Source organism: Hyphopichia burtonii (assembly GCF_001661395.1).
Source record: "Hyphopichia burtonii NRRL Y-1933 unplaced genomic scaffold HYPBUscaffold_3, whole genome shotgun sequence".
Taxonomy (NCBI): Eukaryota; Fungi; Ascomycota; class Pichiomycetes; order Serinales; family Debaryomycetaceae; genus Hyphopichia; species Hyphopichia burtonii.
Window position 1 is genome coordinate 1,059,280 of NW_017963730.1, and position 15,677 is coordinate 1,074,956.

The 15,677-nt window shown below is 35.4% G+C and overlaps 5 protein-coding genes and 1 non-coding gene across 6 annotated transcripts; 3 read left to right on the forward strand and 3 right to left on the reverse strand.

Annotated features, from left to right (window-relative positions):
* Positions 1–184: 184 nt before the first annotated feature.
* On the reverse strand, positions 185–1,990 carry HYPBUDRAFT_5743 (GPI-anchor transamidase subunit; the record flags this gene model as incomplete). Its single annotated transcript, XM_020223521.1, has 1 exon — positions 185–1,990. The coding sequence occupies one exon, from the start codon at positions 1,988–1,990 to the stop codon at positions 185–187; it is 1,806 nt and encodes a 601-aa protein (XP_020076986.1).
* A 105-nt stretch (positions 1,991–2,095) lies between these two features.
* BUB1 (protein kinase) lies at positions 2,096–5,142 on the forward strand. Its single transcript, XM_020223003.1, has one exon. It carries the CDS (start codon positions 2,201–2,203, stop codon positions 4,991–4,993), a length of 2,793 nt encoding a protein of 930 aa, XP_020076987.1. The 5' UTR covers positions 2,096–2,200; the 3' UTR covers positions 4,994–5,142.
* Positions 5,143–5,445: 303 nt separating this feature from the next.
* Positions 5,446–6,723, forward strand: HYPBUDRAFT_152653 (uncharacterized protein). The gene has a single exon (XM_020221128.1). The coding sequence runs from the start codon at positions 5,540–5,542 to the stop codon at positions 6,596–6,598; it is 1,059 nt and encodes a 352-aa protein (XP_020076988.1). The 5' UTR covers positions 5,446–5,539; the 3' UTR covers positions 6,599–6,723.
* A 2,277-nt stretch (positions 6,724–9,000) lies between these two features.
* Positions 9,001–12,673, forward strand: HYPBUDRAFT_152655 (aminophospholipid-translocating P4-type ATPase). Its single transcript, XM_020221129.1, has one exon. The coding sequence runs from the start codon at positions 9,037–9,039 to the stop codon at positions 12,541–12,543; it is 3,507 nt and encodes a 1,168-aa protein (XP_020076989.1). The 5' UTR covers positions 9,001–9,036; the 3' UTR covers positions 12,544–12,673.
* An 86-nt stretch (positions 12,674–12,759) lies between these two features.
* VTC4 (Vtc4p) lies at positions 12,760–14,973 on the reverse strand (the record flags this gene model as incomplete). Its single annotated transcript, XM_020222531.1, has 1 exon — positions 12,760–14,973. The coding sequence occupies one exon, from the start codon at positions 14,971–14,973 to the stop codon at positions 12,805–12,807; it is 2,169 nt and encodes a 722-aa protein (XP_020076990.1). The 3' UTR covers positions 12,760–12,804.
* Positions 14,974–15,373: 400 nt separating this feature from the next.
* On the reverse strand, positions 15,374–15,445 carry HYPBUDRAFT_t92. The gene has a single exon. It is a non-coding gene; the product is annotated as a tRNA-Gln (tRNA).
* Positions 15,446–15,677: the final 232 nt, after the last annotated feature.

Here is a 15,677-nt window from a genome sequence, read left to right on the forward strand (position 1 = left end):
GTATAAAATAGTATAAAATAGTATAGAATAGTAGTATAGAATAGTATAGAATAGTAGTATAGAATAGTAGTATAGAATAGTAGTATAGAATAGTAGTATAGAATGGTAGTATAGAATAGTATAGAATAATAGTATATTATTAAAGGTTTTACATAGAAGTTTTATTAATTGTAATATTTAGCAACTAGTTTGCAGGCTTAAACATAGACTTGAGTAAAGAAACTTTTTCCTTTACTCGTTGCTTCAATTGAGCCAACTTACTGGCTTCAGTGATTTTTTCTAGTTCTTCTTCAGTTATAACTTTCTTAGTTAACAAATTGAATACCGAACCAAACGCTAATGACATTACTGTACAAGTTAATATGATGACATTATAAGGCATCGAGAAATCTGGGGTCGGAAGACTGAGAAGTAAACTGGTAGTTCTTAATTGGTATACCGTTTCCGAATCGTCGTTTAAAATTGAAATAACTGCAGGTTCAATGGTGAAGCCATGATTTGCATCAGGAGGATACTCAGCATATAATAATAAAGATTTATCAAATTGGAAAGTCATAGCTAATGATCCTCCTGCCGGTATTTCAATCAAAAATTCTAAATGTGAAGGTCTAACCCGGTCAATGGCCGGTTTATAATACTTTTGTTTAATGAAACCATCTCCTTCCAAAGTTAAGGTATGTAAATATAATCTAATAAACCATGGTAAACTTTCGAAATAAACAAATTGAACTGGTTTATCAGGGAATGGATTTCTAAAAGAAACACGAACCCCACCTTGATCTTGTGAATAACCAGTCAATGACCTAGAAACGTGTAATGGAGGTGAATCAACCGGCAAAGTGACGGTACTGTTCTCGGTCTCAAATGAAAAATCATAATCAAATGAATCGTCTTCAATGTTGTATTGAATACGAGATTTAGAACCATCATTTAAAACAAGTGATTCAAAAGAGTCTCCTTCACTTTTTTCAACATTGACATTCCAATGCTTAGGTTCAACATCAATATAAACTATTGAGGAATTAGGATCATCTTTAAATGCAGGGCCCTTGATTTTTTTACCATAAATAAGTTCTAAATTCCATGAAAGATCAGTTGGATCAGGAAGAGGGAAACATTTCCAGATATCATGTTCTTTTTCCAAATCACAACGTAAATCTTCTCCACGAGTTGGTTTAGGAATCCCACCTTCTTTGGATCTACGGAGAGATCTAGTAATATCAATAACAGAATTTATACTTTGATTCATTTTGAATTTACACTCATTTCCAAAACATTCTGATTTGACATCAATTGACATGGAATGCCATAAAGAATCGAAAACCTTATGTCCATCCAATAAACTAGAAATTCCTGCTTTACCTCTGGTGGGAATTAATTTAAGAAAAGGAGTCAAATTTTCAGTGCAAATTGGCTCACTTGGTAATGCAGCTCTTAATAAAAATAATTGATTACTTGGATCTGCAACATAATTTTCTTCTCTTGATTCTGTATTGAATTTCGGTAATGTGGTAATTGAATCATCAATGAAATTTAATGATGCACAAAAAAATCCTGATAATGACTCTGCTAATTTAAACCAATTTTTTTTAGCTGACTCCAAATCAGGAGCTTCGATCACCGTCCACATTTCCACTCCAGTACCTCCGCTTTTAAACCCATCCAAAGGAAGACTGCCCCATGATTTAGAATCCCACCATCCTTGAGTGAATCGTAAATGTAATTGTCTAGTATTTGTAGACTCTATGATAGGTCCCAATGTTCTTGGGAAATATGTATAATGACTTGATTTGAATTGTAACTGTGATTCATCTTTGGCGCTATCATTAAAGTAATCAAGTCTTCCTGGTAATGATTCAACTTCAAATTGAAATGATGCCAACAAACCATTTTTAGGTAATGGTTTTAAATGTAACGATTCTTGAAACGGCTTGCTTGCCACCACAAGAACACTCCAAATGAAAAGCAGTAGTATGCTTGCTGCTACCATCCTGCCACTATCCAATCGTTATTGATATCTGCCTTCTAATTTGAATATGTCTTATATTCAAATCAACACCATGTCTGCTTCATTTTTCAACGCGTTGTGCAAAAAAATACGACATTTTTCAGTTTGATTATTTGTGTCGCAACATTATTTACATCAAATCTAAATAATCAAAACATTCAATCTTCACTCTTTAGTATACAAATTAGTCCTATGATGGCAACGAGGACAGTGGATATGGCATCCATTGAACAACAGAAAGAGAACATAACTCCCATGCCGGGTGGAAGACCGGCATCAAAGCTAGCGGCCAACTTTAATTGTGCATCTAAATCGGTATCTCAGTTCAAACAACAACAACAATTGCAAAGAGAACAGTTCGAATCCAAGTTATCGGAAGTTGAAGAATTGGATGACCCTCTAGAAGTCTACGTGGACTATATTAAATGGACTCATGATAATTTCCCACAAGGATCAAACTCAGAAAGTGGATTACTTGCATTACTTGAAAGATGTACTTCTTGTTTTAGAGATGTACTATACTATAAAAACGATCCTCGTTACCTTAAGGTTTGGCTAGAGTATAGTAACTATTCCGATTCTCCAAGAGAAATATTTGTATATTTGGCCAAGAAGGAAATCGGAAATCAACTTGCATTATATTACGAAGAATTTGCCCAGTATTTAGAATCATCAGGTAAAATAAATGACGCTAGACAAGTATATGAAATTGGTATTGAGCTTAATGCTCGTCCTTTCTTAAGACTTGAAAAATCATATAAAAAGTTTGAAGAAAGAATGATGCTACGAAATAACGCCCCTGATTCAAATACATCATCTTCCATAAGGGATGTGCTTTCCGTTAAAAAGGGGAGCAATTCTGATCCCATTGGCAATGAAAATGATGGTTTGAACAGTAGCAGAAAAAGACAGAAATTACAAGTTTTCAATGATGAAGAGTATGAACAGAAACTACCAAGTTTTAAAGAAGCACTTTTAGATACTCTGGGACTGAAGGACCTTGGAACAATCAAGGCCAGAATCAAAGAAAACGTATTAAGTCCCAAACCATGGAAGGGCGAAATAATTAAACAAAAGACTGAAAGTAGCAGACCCAATAGCTCCAAATTTGAAGTTTATAAAGATCAACCAGAATCGCAAGAAAATTATGAAATCATAGAGGATTCAGATAATCTTGCATATACTATAATACACCAACCCGGTAAAAATACAGAAAAAGTTAGTGTTAACATGAAGCTTGTGTATCCCTCCCCAGAAGAAGAGTATTGCTTTGAAGAAATTTTGGCTATGTCACGTCGTTTTGACAAACTACACATAAAAAATGAAAATATTATACCCAATGAAAATTTCTCTCATCCAGTGGAAAGAAATCAAACTTATACTATTCCATTGAAAGATGACACTTTCACTATCCCTTTAAAAGATGATCTGCAAGATGATGAAAATGATAGTGACAAATTCAAGACAAAAGAGAATGACAAAAGTCCTAATTCTCCCACGATAACCATGTATTCTAAAATGGCAGCTAATGAAGTATATAGCATGTTTAATGATGCTGCAAATAATCTCACTACTGATGATGAGTTTGATGCGAAGTCTGAACAAGAAAACACTACAAATTATGATGGATTTGTTACCGAAACTATTCGATTCCCACCCAAAGATAACCAAGAAGAACCACAGCTTCTCAAAGAGGTTTCTAACAAAGATATCGAAATGAGCACCCCTCCCACTGATCAGTACAGTTCCGACGACGAGAGTGTGAAAAGCTCACCTTTCATCGAGCGCCCATCAAGTGTATCAATTAATTTAAATGAAAAAACGATTTTTAATGTTAGTGATCCTCTATTCCGAAATGAAATGTTCAGTCGTATCCATCAAAATTTAAAAGAATACCATAACTTATACGATGGCCTTCGTACCAGGACCAATAGATTGAAGAGTTTTCAGCAACTCACCAATCCAATCAAAAAAACACTTAAAAGAAGTCCAGAAGTAATCATTAACTATTGTGGGAGTGAAAATTATTGTCTTCGCTATGAATTAGGACAAGGTGGTTACGGTACAGTGTATCTAGTAGAAACGGAACGAGGAGAATACAAGGCTTTAAAACTAGAGTCTCCAGCATCTTCTTGGGAATTTTACATTTTGAGTGAAATTCATAATAGATTGAGAAAACAATCAATTGAAGCTTCGATATATTTCGTCATTCCGGAATCTATCTCTATATTTGAGGACGAGAGCTACTTGATTTTGAATTATGTGAATCAGGGTACATTATTAGATGTTGTAAATTATTATAAGAACCAGGGCACAACTGTGGATGAAACTCTAGTCATATTTTTCACCATCGAACTTTTGAAAACAGTTGAAAGTTTACATTCGATTGGAATAATTCATGGCGATTTAAAGGCTGATAATTGCATGATTAGGTTTAAACGAACAGAAGATGACTTACCTGAAAATTATTCACCAATGAATGAAGCCTGGAAGTCAAAAGGAATTACCATGATTGATTTTGGCCGTGCGTTAGACTTGACAATCCTCGATTCAAAGCAAAGGACAGAATTTTTAAGTGAATGGAATACAGATGAACAAGATTGTCCTGCCATGAGAAACGGGCAATCATGGAGCTTTGATGCTGATTATTACGGTATAGCTGCAATTCTACACACACTTTTATTTGGTGAATATATTCAAGTAAAGCTGGTTGGCGATGGTAGGTATAACTTATTAAGGAATTTGAAGAGATGGTGGCAAGCTCAATTATGGATGCCATTATTTGATTTCTTACTCAACCCATATCTGAGCAATACTAAAGAGTATGGAAAACCCCCTTTAGTCGAGCAATTAAGGTTACATCGGGAAGAATTTGAAAAATGGTTGATGGAAAACAGTGGGACCCGGAATTTAAAGCGTACAGTGATCAATGTCGAAGATGAATTGAATGGGCTTAATAACAAACTACTCAGATCGCTTAAATAAATTGCGAACCGAATTGGTTGCAACTTCTCAAACAATTGCTCCAAAACTTGCATTAAAACATTTAATAATATACAAGAATAAAATTAGTTAATATTCCTGTAAGTTATCTTGATAACCAATGGTAGACGTTTCCGATGGGTCGGGAGTCAGATTAAACGTCTTGGATCCATTTTCGGATGCATGAGCCCTCCTTGCTCGGGACACCCGAACGTATATTGTATATGGAATTTTTTTTCAGCCATTATAAAAGACGAAGAAACCCTTGTAGATTTAGCAAGAAGAGATTAGCAAATAGCCATGAAGTTAACTATTCCTAGCTCGTTGGAGCAGATCACCAAGAAAGCAGTTTCTTTCAATACCAATATTTTGGTAGTGGGAGGGGCTTATGCTGGACTTCGGACAGTTCTTGAATTAACCAAGAGACTCCATGAACAATCAGAACACCCACAATTCAAAAAAAAATTAGAAGTATTATACGGAGTGCCATATAATAAGCTATCAATTACATTGATAGAGCCAAGGAACGGGTTTTTAAATATCATAGGAATGCCGAGATCCATTATTGATCCAGAATTCGCCAAAAGCCAATTCATACAGTTTAATCAATTGAAAGATATTCATTTTGATAAGATAGTCAGTAACGACGACTCGAGTATCAGCCAAGTCAGCCAGCAAAATGAAAACTCGCAGAATGGGTTTGAATTGACTTACGTCCAAGGTAAAGTCACCTCAATTGATGAAACAACTGCACAATATCAATTGAATGAGTCGGACCAAACAGCCACTATTCATTTTGACCAAGTGGTTCTAGCATCCGGCCGGGACCGAAAATGGCCAATCACTCCTCAAGCGTACAACTACCGCAAGTTCATCGAGGAAATGAAAGAGTTTCTGGCACATTGCGGGAAGCATGATATCATCAGCGTAATTGGAGCAGGTGGTGTTGGTCTTGAGGTTGCAGCAGATATAAAAAAACTATTCCCGGCAAAAGCTGTCAACTTGATCCACCCACACCCCAACTACCCACCAGAACCACTCAGCATTGAGTTTAAGAATCAAATCCATCAGTCTTTAACAAAAGCAGGAGTCAATGTCATAACCAATACTCGAGTTAGCCACGAGGAGGCAAATGGAGACTTGGTCACCACCACGGGAGAAACAATCAAGTCAAGATTCAACTATTGGTGCAATAGCCATCGAAACAACACCCAAATCCTACTGGACGAGTTGCAAAAAAAATTCGTCAATCATCGTAACAACCTCTGGGTTAATGATCATTTGCAATTGAAGAATCCACAAACAAACGATACCTTACCCAACTTCTACGCCGCAGGAGACTTGGCCGAGCTCCCGGTGATCAAGAGTGCTGGGTGGGCTAATTTCATGGGCACTTTGGCCAGCACAAACGTGATTTCTTCGTTATTCGAAGACAAGGTCGTCCAATCCTTACCCCAAGACCTACTATCCAAGAACCACATGATCGTGATTGCCGGAGACGAAGACGTGATCTCCGAGATCAACGGCGAGGTTGTCTTGAACCTGCCCTATTACGTCGACCAATACAAGTCCTACTGTATGGAAAAGGTCTTATCCATATATACTTGACCTTTTTTGCAGTAATAATACTGGCACTGTCCCCCCGCACAACAGAACACCCGTAAACCAACCATTTCATAACGTCTACACGTTGATCGTAGATCAATTTGTTTGTACAGTGAGTTAAATATCCCAAATCAACTAAAGACTAACGTACCTCGTAGTAAGACCTTGGGCCCCCCAGCTCTTCTGTAGATGAAAAGCTCTTCTGCAGCAGAGTAAGCCCGCAGTATCTATCAGCCTCCCAGAAGCCCCCAGCCCCTGGCCGGGTCCAAGATTAGTGACCAGCTTGGAATGGCACGGCAAGAAAGTTTTGCGAACCTATTTTTAAACTCAGAATAAAGTTAGACAAAAAGTCAAACAAAAACGTCAGATTTCCAATTTTTTTTTTTTTTTCGTTCGGTTTTTTTCTCTTCTTTTACCCGCTCATGTTGATATCGAACCTCTGATCATACACCTTTCAATAATATTGCCAGGGTACTTTCATTTGGGGTAACAGAGTGTTTGCGTAGCTGGATAATCATCAACGCTATTTATTTATTTATTTATTTATTCATTTATTCAAAGAATTTTATCATTCTCCGCTTATACAGTCCAATTATACAGTCCAATTTATTCAATTTTTTGTGAATCATCGTGTTAAATCTAGCTGGTTGGAAACCATGAGTCAGGGCCCTCCCACTATAAGCCAAGGCTCTCAAAACCCTCAAGGCGCTCAAGGGACCGTTGGTGATGGTGTTTCTTCTGCAGATGATCCAGGCAGCAGCTCTAATGGCCAAGCACAATCCAGCTCGTCTTTGGAACCACCAAGCACCCCACAGACTAGAAGGAAAAGAGGGCTTTCTTTAAGATCCCAGCTCTTCAATAAGAGCGTTTTATCCCAGGTCGGATCAGGCAATTCAGACAGTAATGGGAACACAAGGAAAGGTCACACTGCTAGTACAAGTAATGCCGGGAATCAAATACCGTCAAAGTCAAATGATATTGAATTGAATCAAATGGGCTCCAGCTCCAATGCCTTAAGCTTGCCGCCCATAATCAACATTGATTCCGCCACCGATGAGCTAACAAATCAAAGAAAACAAATGAATAATGACAATAACCACCCTTATTCAACTAATCGAAACAGCAAATTAGGTCTGTTCACTGATATACTCCATACCACAATCAGTAGGACATCAAGCCGATTGAGTGTAAGCAGTGCTCACTCGGATAATAGTGCTAGTGAGTTTCTAGGTAAATCGACTACAAGAAGACAAAGACCGCCTAGAAATCCATTTTTGGCTGCATTATTCAAATTGAAAAATAAAATACTAAGAATCAAGGTGCCAGAACATACCTTGAATGGTCGTATCATTCCAATTAGTATTAGGAAAAATGATTTGAATGAAACATTTCAAGAAGAAGTTTATGACGACTATTATGATGCATTAATTGATGAACGTTCCGGTGAACCTTATTGTGATAATTTAATCACTTCTTCAAAATATACCGTTTACTCCTTTTTACCAAAACAATTGAAAGCTCAATTCTCCAAAATTGCAAATTGTTATTTTATGATTGTTGCAATAATGCAAATGATTCCAACTTGGTCAACAACTGGTCAATATACTACTATCATTCCGTTACTCATCTTCATGTCTATTTCAATTGCAAGAGAAGGTTTTGATGACTGGAAGCGTCATCTTCATGATAAAGAAGAAAATAATAAAAAATCAATTGTCATTAAAGAAGATGAAAAATTGCAGTCTTTTGATACTCATTCGATTTCCACCATTATGACAGAAACAATTCCTGTTCCTAATCATCGACAGAACTTTGATCCTATGAATAATACCAGCAGCAATAACCTTTCATCATCTTCGTCATCACTCGAAGGATCAAATAAATCTTATACAAATAAAAGCTTATTAAACCGTTATAATTTAAGAGAGTATTCAATTAAATGGAAAGATATTAAAGTTGGGGATATAGTGAAAGTTCAAGAAAATGAGTGGATTCCAGCCGATTTAATTCTACTAAGATCAGAAAATGAAAACCAAGAAACATTTATTGAAACAATGGCATTGGATGGTGAAACTAATTTAAAACTGAAATTTCCTCATCCTGAATTGTCAAAAACTTTGGAAAGAGTTCCAGGGTTGAAAAATATCAGAACTTTCGCAACAGTGGAAGATCCAAATGCTGATCTATATAATTTTGAAGGCTCTTTTATTCTAAATGATGAAAAATATGCTTTGAATTCTGATAATATCATTTATAGAGGTAGTATTTTAAGAAATACTAAATCATTATTGGGATTGGTTGTATTCACTGGTGAAGAAACCAAAATTAGAATGAATAATATTAAAAATCCAAGAACTAAAGCTCCTAAATTACAAAAAAATATCAATTATATTGTTATTTTTATGGTTTGTGTGGTTGTATTATTATCAGCTCTTTCTACAATGGGTCAAAGAATCTATTATAAAGAAAATAAAGAAAAAGCCTGGTATCTTTGGGGTCAAGATGTTGGTATTGCTCCTACATTAATGGGGTTTATTATTATGTATAATACTTTGATTCCGTTATCGCTTTATGTTACTATGGAGATTATCAAAGTTATGCAATTGTGTTTTCTACAGTATGATCTCGACATGTATCATGCAGAAACTAATACTCCCGCAGACGCAAAGACGGCCACTATTTTAGAAGAGTTGGGCCAAGTCAGTTATATATTTAGTGATAAAACGGGTACTTTGACAGACAATCAGATGATCTTTAGAAAATTCAGTATTTGCGGTGTTAGTTGGCTTCATGATTTAGACTTGATGTTAGAAGAGAAAAGACAGCCCACGGAACATTTTGATTTTTCTCAAGTAGTACCTCAAAGTCCAACTACCGGTGGGTTTGGTAATAGAACTAGTTATCATGAACCACGAAATAGCTTCCAAAGTCTCGCAAGGGAAAGTTTTCAAACCGCTGACTACAATCCAAGGAACAGTACAACTCTGATTGCAAGAGAAAGTATCGAATTACAACCTGTTAGATCCGAATCAACTTGGAAGTCAACGGCTAACCCTCACAAAGTTCAAGATTTAAAGAACTCGCTACAATTATTGAAATATGTCCAATCTCATCCTCAAACTTTGTTCTCCAAGAAGGCAAAGTTTTTCCTTTTGAGCATTGCTTTATGTAATACGTGTATACCAAGGAAAAATGATTCATCGTTATCAACATCTTCTTCATCTCTATCATTGAATGATCAAATTATAGAAGAACCAGAAGAAGATATCACTGAGGAAGCTTCCGACGAAGCTTTAGATTATCAAGCTGCATCACCGGATGAGTTGGCTTTGGTTAAAGCAGCAAGAGATTTAGGGTTTGTTGTTTATGATAGAGTCAACAACACCTTAACTATCAAAACATATCCTCAAGGGTTCGGTAAAGAGCCAAAATTCGAAGTGTATGAATTACTAAATGTAATTGAATTTAGCTCAGCCAGAAAGAGAATGTCAGTACTTGTGAAATTTCCCGACAACAGAATTTGTCTTATTTGTAAAGGAGCTGATAATGTTATCTTGGAAAAATTGAAAAATACAGAACTAGCTCAACGTAAGGCTAGGGAGATTTCCCTCAATTCAAGTGATCGTAAGACTATGGAAGCAGATATTGTTTTGAACGCTAAAGTATCCCACGATATTGAATCATCTAGGAGATCAATGAGCTCATTACGTAACAGCTTAAGTTTTTCGAACGGAAATGATGACGTTATTATAAGGATGAGTTCAATTGATCATAACTTAGCCAAAGATGAAGAACTTAACAGTATTGCCGAAAAAGCCAGAAAATCTCTTCATTCAAAACAAGTTAAGAGATACAGCATGGACTCTGCCGCATATATTCCGGAGAGCCAACAAAATTCGGGTCAGACTAACGCTTCTCAATATCTACCACCTGATAAATTATTGGTAAATGATGAATTCATTATCGAAAAGACTTTAGAACATGTTGAGGAATTTTCTACTGAAGGTTTGAGAACTTTGCTTTATTCATTCAGATGGATTGATAAGAAGTACTACGATGAATGGTCAAGGGAATACAGCGATGCCAAAATTTCCTTCACAGATCGTGCAAAGAAAATTGAGGAAACTGGTTCAAAAATCGAACAAAACCTTGAGTTGATAGGTGCCACAGCAATTGAAGATAAACTTCAGGATGGTGTAAGTGTTGCGATTGAAAAGCTTAGAAGAGCCGGAATTAAATTATGGATGCTTACCGGTGATAAAAGAGAGACTGCGATTAACATTGGTTATTCATGTGGGTTAATAAAGGACTACTCGACAGTCGTAATTTTGTCAAATGATGAAGGTAAAGACCGATTAGCGCAAGTAATCACAAGTGCTGGTCTTGAAATTAAAGCTGGAAGAGTTGCTCATTGCGTTTTGGTAATCGATGGGGCTACCCTAGGAACCATAGAAGACGAATCTCCATTACTTTCGATATTTATTGAATTATGCATCCAAGCAGACTCAACTATATGCTGTCGTGCTTCACCATCTCAAAAGGCAAATATGGTTAGTAGAGTTCGTGAAGTAAAGAAAGACTCTGTCACATTAGCAATAGGTGATGGTGCGAATGACATTGCGATGATTCAAAGTGCTGATATTGGGGTTGGTATAACTGGTAAAGAAGGTTTACAAGCTGCCAGATCCGCTGATTATGCAATTGCTCAGTTCAGGTTTCTTCTTAAATTATTATTAGTGAATGGTAGGTATAATTACATTAGGACTTCCAAATTTGTTTTATGCACATTTTACAAAGAATTTTTATTCTATCTTACTCAAGCAGTTTATCAAAGATATACATTATTTTCTGGATCGTCATTATACGAAAGCTGGTCATTGTCAATGTTCAATACCTTGTTTACATCATTGCCCGTTTTATGCGTTGGTATGTTTGACATGGACTTGAGGCCATCAACTTTATTGGCAATTCCAGAATTATATTCTAAAGGAAGATTATATCAAGCTTTTAACTTAAAGGTTTTCATTTCGTGGATGATACTTGCTGCGTTACAAAGTGTGGGTATATCTTTCATCGGATATAAGATATGGGGAAGCTCTGCATTAAGGGACAATACTACCTTGCCAATTGGTACTTTAATCTTTGCAACTTTGGCAATAGTCATAAACGCTAAATGTGTACTGATTGAAATGCAGAATAGACAATGGCTAGCATTTGCATCTCTCATAATTTCGGTAGGAGGTTATGGACTTTGGAACGTAATCATCATGTTGCTTTATAGAGCCAAAAATGCCCCAATATTTTATGTTGACTATGGGTTATTAATATGGGGTCAAGATCCTTCTTGGTGGGCAGCATTATTAGTCCTATTCACAATTCCTTTATTCTTTGATATTTTATTGAAAGTATGCAAATTTACCTTCAAGCCATCAGATGATTTATTATTCCAATTATTCGAAAAAGATCTTGATATGAGAAGATTTTTTGAGCAAAGCTCATTTAAAGAGCTACAACAAGGCTGGCAATATCCTCGTCAACCAAGTTCTTGGCGTATAGCTGCTATCAAAGGCTATAAATTTGTTAGGAACAAATTAGGAATAATCGATAGCCCAGTATTAGATGATGTTGATATAGCTCCTGGGAGCGCAGTTCATAGAAAAAGAGCAGGAACAGACCCAAGCAGAGGTGAATTACCACCTAGCGGAGAAGGACAAGCTCTATATCAAGGTGACTTTCAAAAAGTTCAAGATGGTCCTTATGAAATCCTACCTAGTGGTAAGAAAGTTAAGATCAAAAGACGGGATGGAATTTTATCAAAAATTGGAAATACCTTCAAAGTTGGTAAGACAAAAGATGAGGATGATGTTGACGCGATAATTGAAGCAAGGTTGGAGAATTTGAGAAGAGAGGAAGAAGAGGAATTTGACAATAATCACAGAGCTCACTAGTTTCACTTTAGTCATCTCAGCCCGAGTCTTCTATACTATAGAAGTAAGATAGTTAATTCTTGAATGATTCTTTTTTGACTGTAAGTAATAGTTTATATAAAAGTTTTTATTAATAAATATACATGATGATACGATAATGCAGAGGATAACATAACTAACGCAAAAACTTATAACAGTGTTGAGAAAACAAATTGAAGAATTGAAAATTAAAAATTGGGAAGTAATTTCTCTCTTTTTGAAGAAAGTATAAGACCTTTGATCTTACATTTCGATAAATCTAAATAAGAAGGTAGTGAATGTTGCAGCAGCAATGAAAAAACAAATCATGTTTGGACCAAACTTATCACCGTATTCAACAACCTTCTTTTCTCTAATAACAAGGGTTCTCCAGATATATTTATAGGTAGAATAAGCCATAGTAAACAAAGCAGTTATAAAGAAACCGATCGAGGCAGTTAGAGAACTCTTATTACCATAAGTAAGTAAGGTGGTAGCGGTAGCACCTAATATCATACCAATTGAGAGCCAACTTAAAAAGGTTCTTTCGGCTGCAAAATAAACTTTTGGTTCGATACGAATTGGAACACAAATTTTTTTCCCTTTTGGAATCTTGTTTTTGAAAGTATCATTAAGATTAAAATTTGTACCAGGTTTAACGGTGAAAGTACGATCGTCGTTAAAATAATGTAAGAATTTAGCGTATAAGTTAACGAAAAAGTCAGATACTGGACTATCATTATTATTTGAGTAACTAGATGGATATAATAATGGTGTATTCTCATCATTTTCCAAATCTGCTTCTAAAGGATTAGTATCATTTGAAAAATGAACTCCGGTGAAAGAAGAGTAATCACCGCTATCAACTAATTCTTCTTCATCTAGTTCACCACCAGAGGATGACGAAGTTTTACCTCTTTGCTGATTATGTCTCAAAATACCATATTCTTGTTGAATTCTAGGTTTTCTAATATCGACATCCATTTGAGGGAACCAAAATGGTAATAAATTAACATAATCAGTTAATAAAGAAGCCCCACCATGAATGAATTTAGAATATTTTGGAACAGCTTCAACTAAATGAGAAGTAACCAAATCTCTAACCCAAGCAGGAGGTTCTTGACCCATTTGAGTTTGTAATTTAACTTCCAAAACTGCATAAGGAAATCTGCAAGCTTCAGAATCAGATAATTGAGGGAAAGGATAATCAATACCGATATCAGTTCTTCTCCAATTACCATTAGTACGATCATGACCATCAAAATCATCTTCTCTAACCATGGTTAATTCAGTATCTAAAGAAATACGAACTCTAGCATCACCAGGTAATTGAAAAGCAGTTCTATTATAAAAAGATCTCATAACTGGTCTAAATTTATCTTTCAAAACTCTATATTGAACTTCTTTAGCCAATCTTTCTAAATTTTCAATTTCTTGAGGAGACTTTTTACCATCTTTTCTCATTTTTTCAAAAGCTTGTTTAGCAGTAAATTCACCACTTAAAAAGGAATTAACCTTTTTCTCTTTTAAAGCAAATCTTGCTTTAACTGATTTTTCACCAGTCCAATCTTCACGATGAGTTTTACGTTCAACGAAAATTTGATCAGATTTCATACCACCATACCATCTTAATCTAATGGCCTCAGCCCCTTCATCTTTTCTCAAACGACCATAATATAAATCCATGTCTTTATTATCAAAATAAATTGAAGTAATTGCACTATCTTCAGGTTCAAATTCTTTATCAGCATTGAAAACTAAAACTGGTAAATGCTTTAAGATAATTAACTTCAATTCAGTAATATTATCAGGATGAACCCAATATTTAGTGGTTTGACGAACAAAATTTTGTTGAGAACCACCAGCAGATGAATCACCTTTAATTGGATTACCCCTTGTTCTAACTAAATCATATAATTTGGATAATTTAACTATCAAATTATCATAATTATCTTTGAAAAAAGGTTTTGCATTTAATCTTACTTGGAAAATTGGTTTTAAAGTAAACTTAGTTGTTTTATCATGTTTTTTAACAATTTTTTGAAATCCAGTATAATTTAACCTAGTAAATTTTGCTAAATCATGAACATCAGCAATAATATCAGATAACTCTTCTTCTAAATCTTCAAAATCTTGCTCTTGAGGTACTTGTCCATTGCTCGGATTTTGTAAAGCATTAACAACTTCGTAAACGTATTTTTCTGCATCTTTAATTCGGCGGTTAACTTCAGTATTCTTAATCTTAGTAAATGAATAAACTTTATCTAATTCTCCTTCCAATGAAGCTAAAAATTCTTCTTCAAACTTATTTGTCCATTCATAATCATTATCTTTTAAGGTCTTTTTCAATTGATGCTTCAAATCATCATATGAAATATAATAATAGGAATAATTCTTGATTAAAGCTTTTCTCAAATGCTCTCCGAATTTCATATTACCAAATATTAGTTGACCAAGTTACCATCAACTTCCCTTTCAACCAGGCCCTGGAATATTCTTGGTATATACTTATATATATATATGGATAGAGATATATTTATACTTCAATTAAAGTAATTAATGTTAATTTAAATTTCAATTACTTTCTTTGTTAAGTTTAAGCCGTGATATGAAAATTACCGCTCACTTTTTATGCCTTTCTTTCCCACGTGCGGTTAATTAATTTGAACCTTTTTCGGCTCGTAAATTGAAGTCCCTGACGGGAGTCGAACAGACAAAAAGCGAGCTTCAGTCAGGAAGATTGGCGGGTGTCGATGAGCTGATGCGCTGGTGAGTTGGTGAATTGGTGAGTTGGTGAATCAAACAGGGGGCAGGTGAAAAAGACAAAAAATAAAGGTCTTGCCCGGATTCGAACCGGGGTTGTTCGGATCAAAACCGAAAGTGATAACCACTACACTACAAAACCAACTTTGTTGATTGCGAGAATCAAAAACATAGGCCACCCAAAAGTCAACCTTATAGCGGTGTGAAAATTGAACAAAACAGCGGCCTCAATTTCAAGGCAAATGGCAGCTTTGAATGGAGTTTAGGACGATCAGGGGATTTTAATAAATTTCTATCTTGAAATTTCAGGCTGTAAACCCAAATCTAAAATTCAGGTAAACAAAATTTTATGAATTTTTATAAGACCAACCATC

Coding starts and splice junctions, on each gene's coding strand:
- HYPBUDRAFT_152653 (XM_020221128.1), top strand. CDS start 5,540: ATGCCGAGATCCATTATTGATCCAGAATTCGCCAAAAGCCAATTCATA.
- HYPBUDRAFT_152655 (XM_020221129.1), top strand. CDS start 9,037: ATGGGTCAAAGAATCTATTATAAAGAAAATAAAGAAAAAGCCTGGTAT.
- BUB1 (XM_020223003.1), top strand. CDS start 2,201: ATGATGGCAACGAGGACAGTGGATATGGCATCCATTGAACAACAGAAA.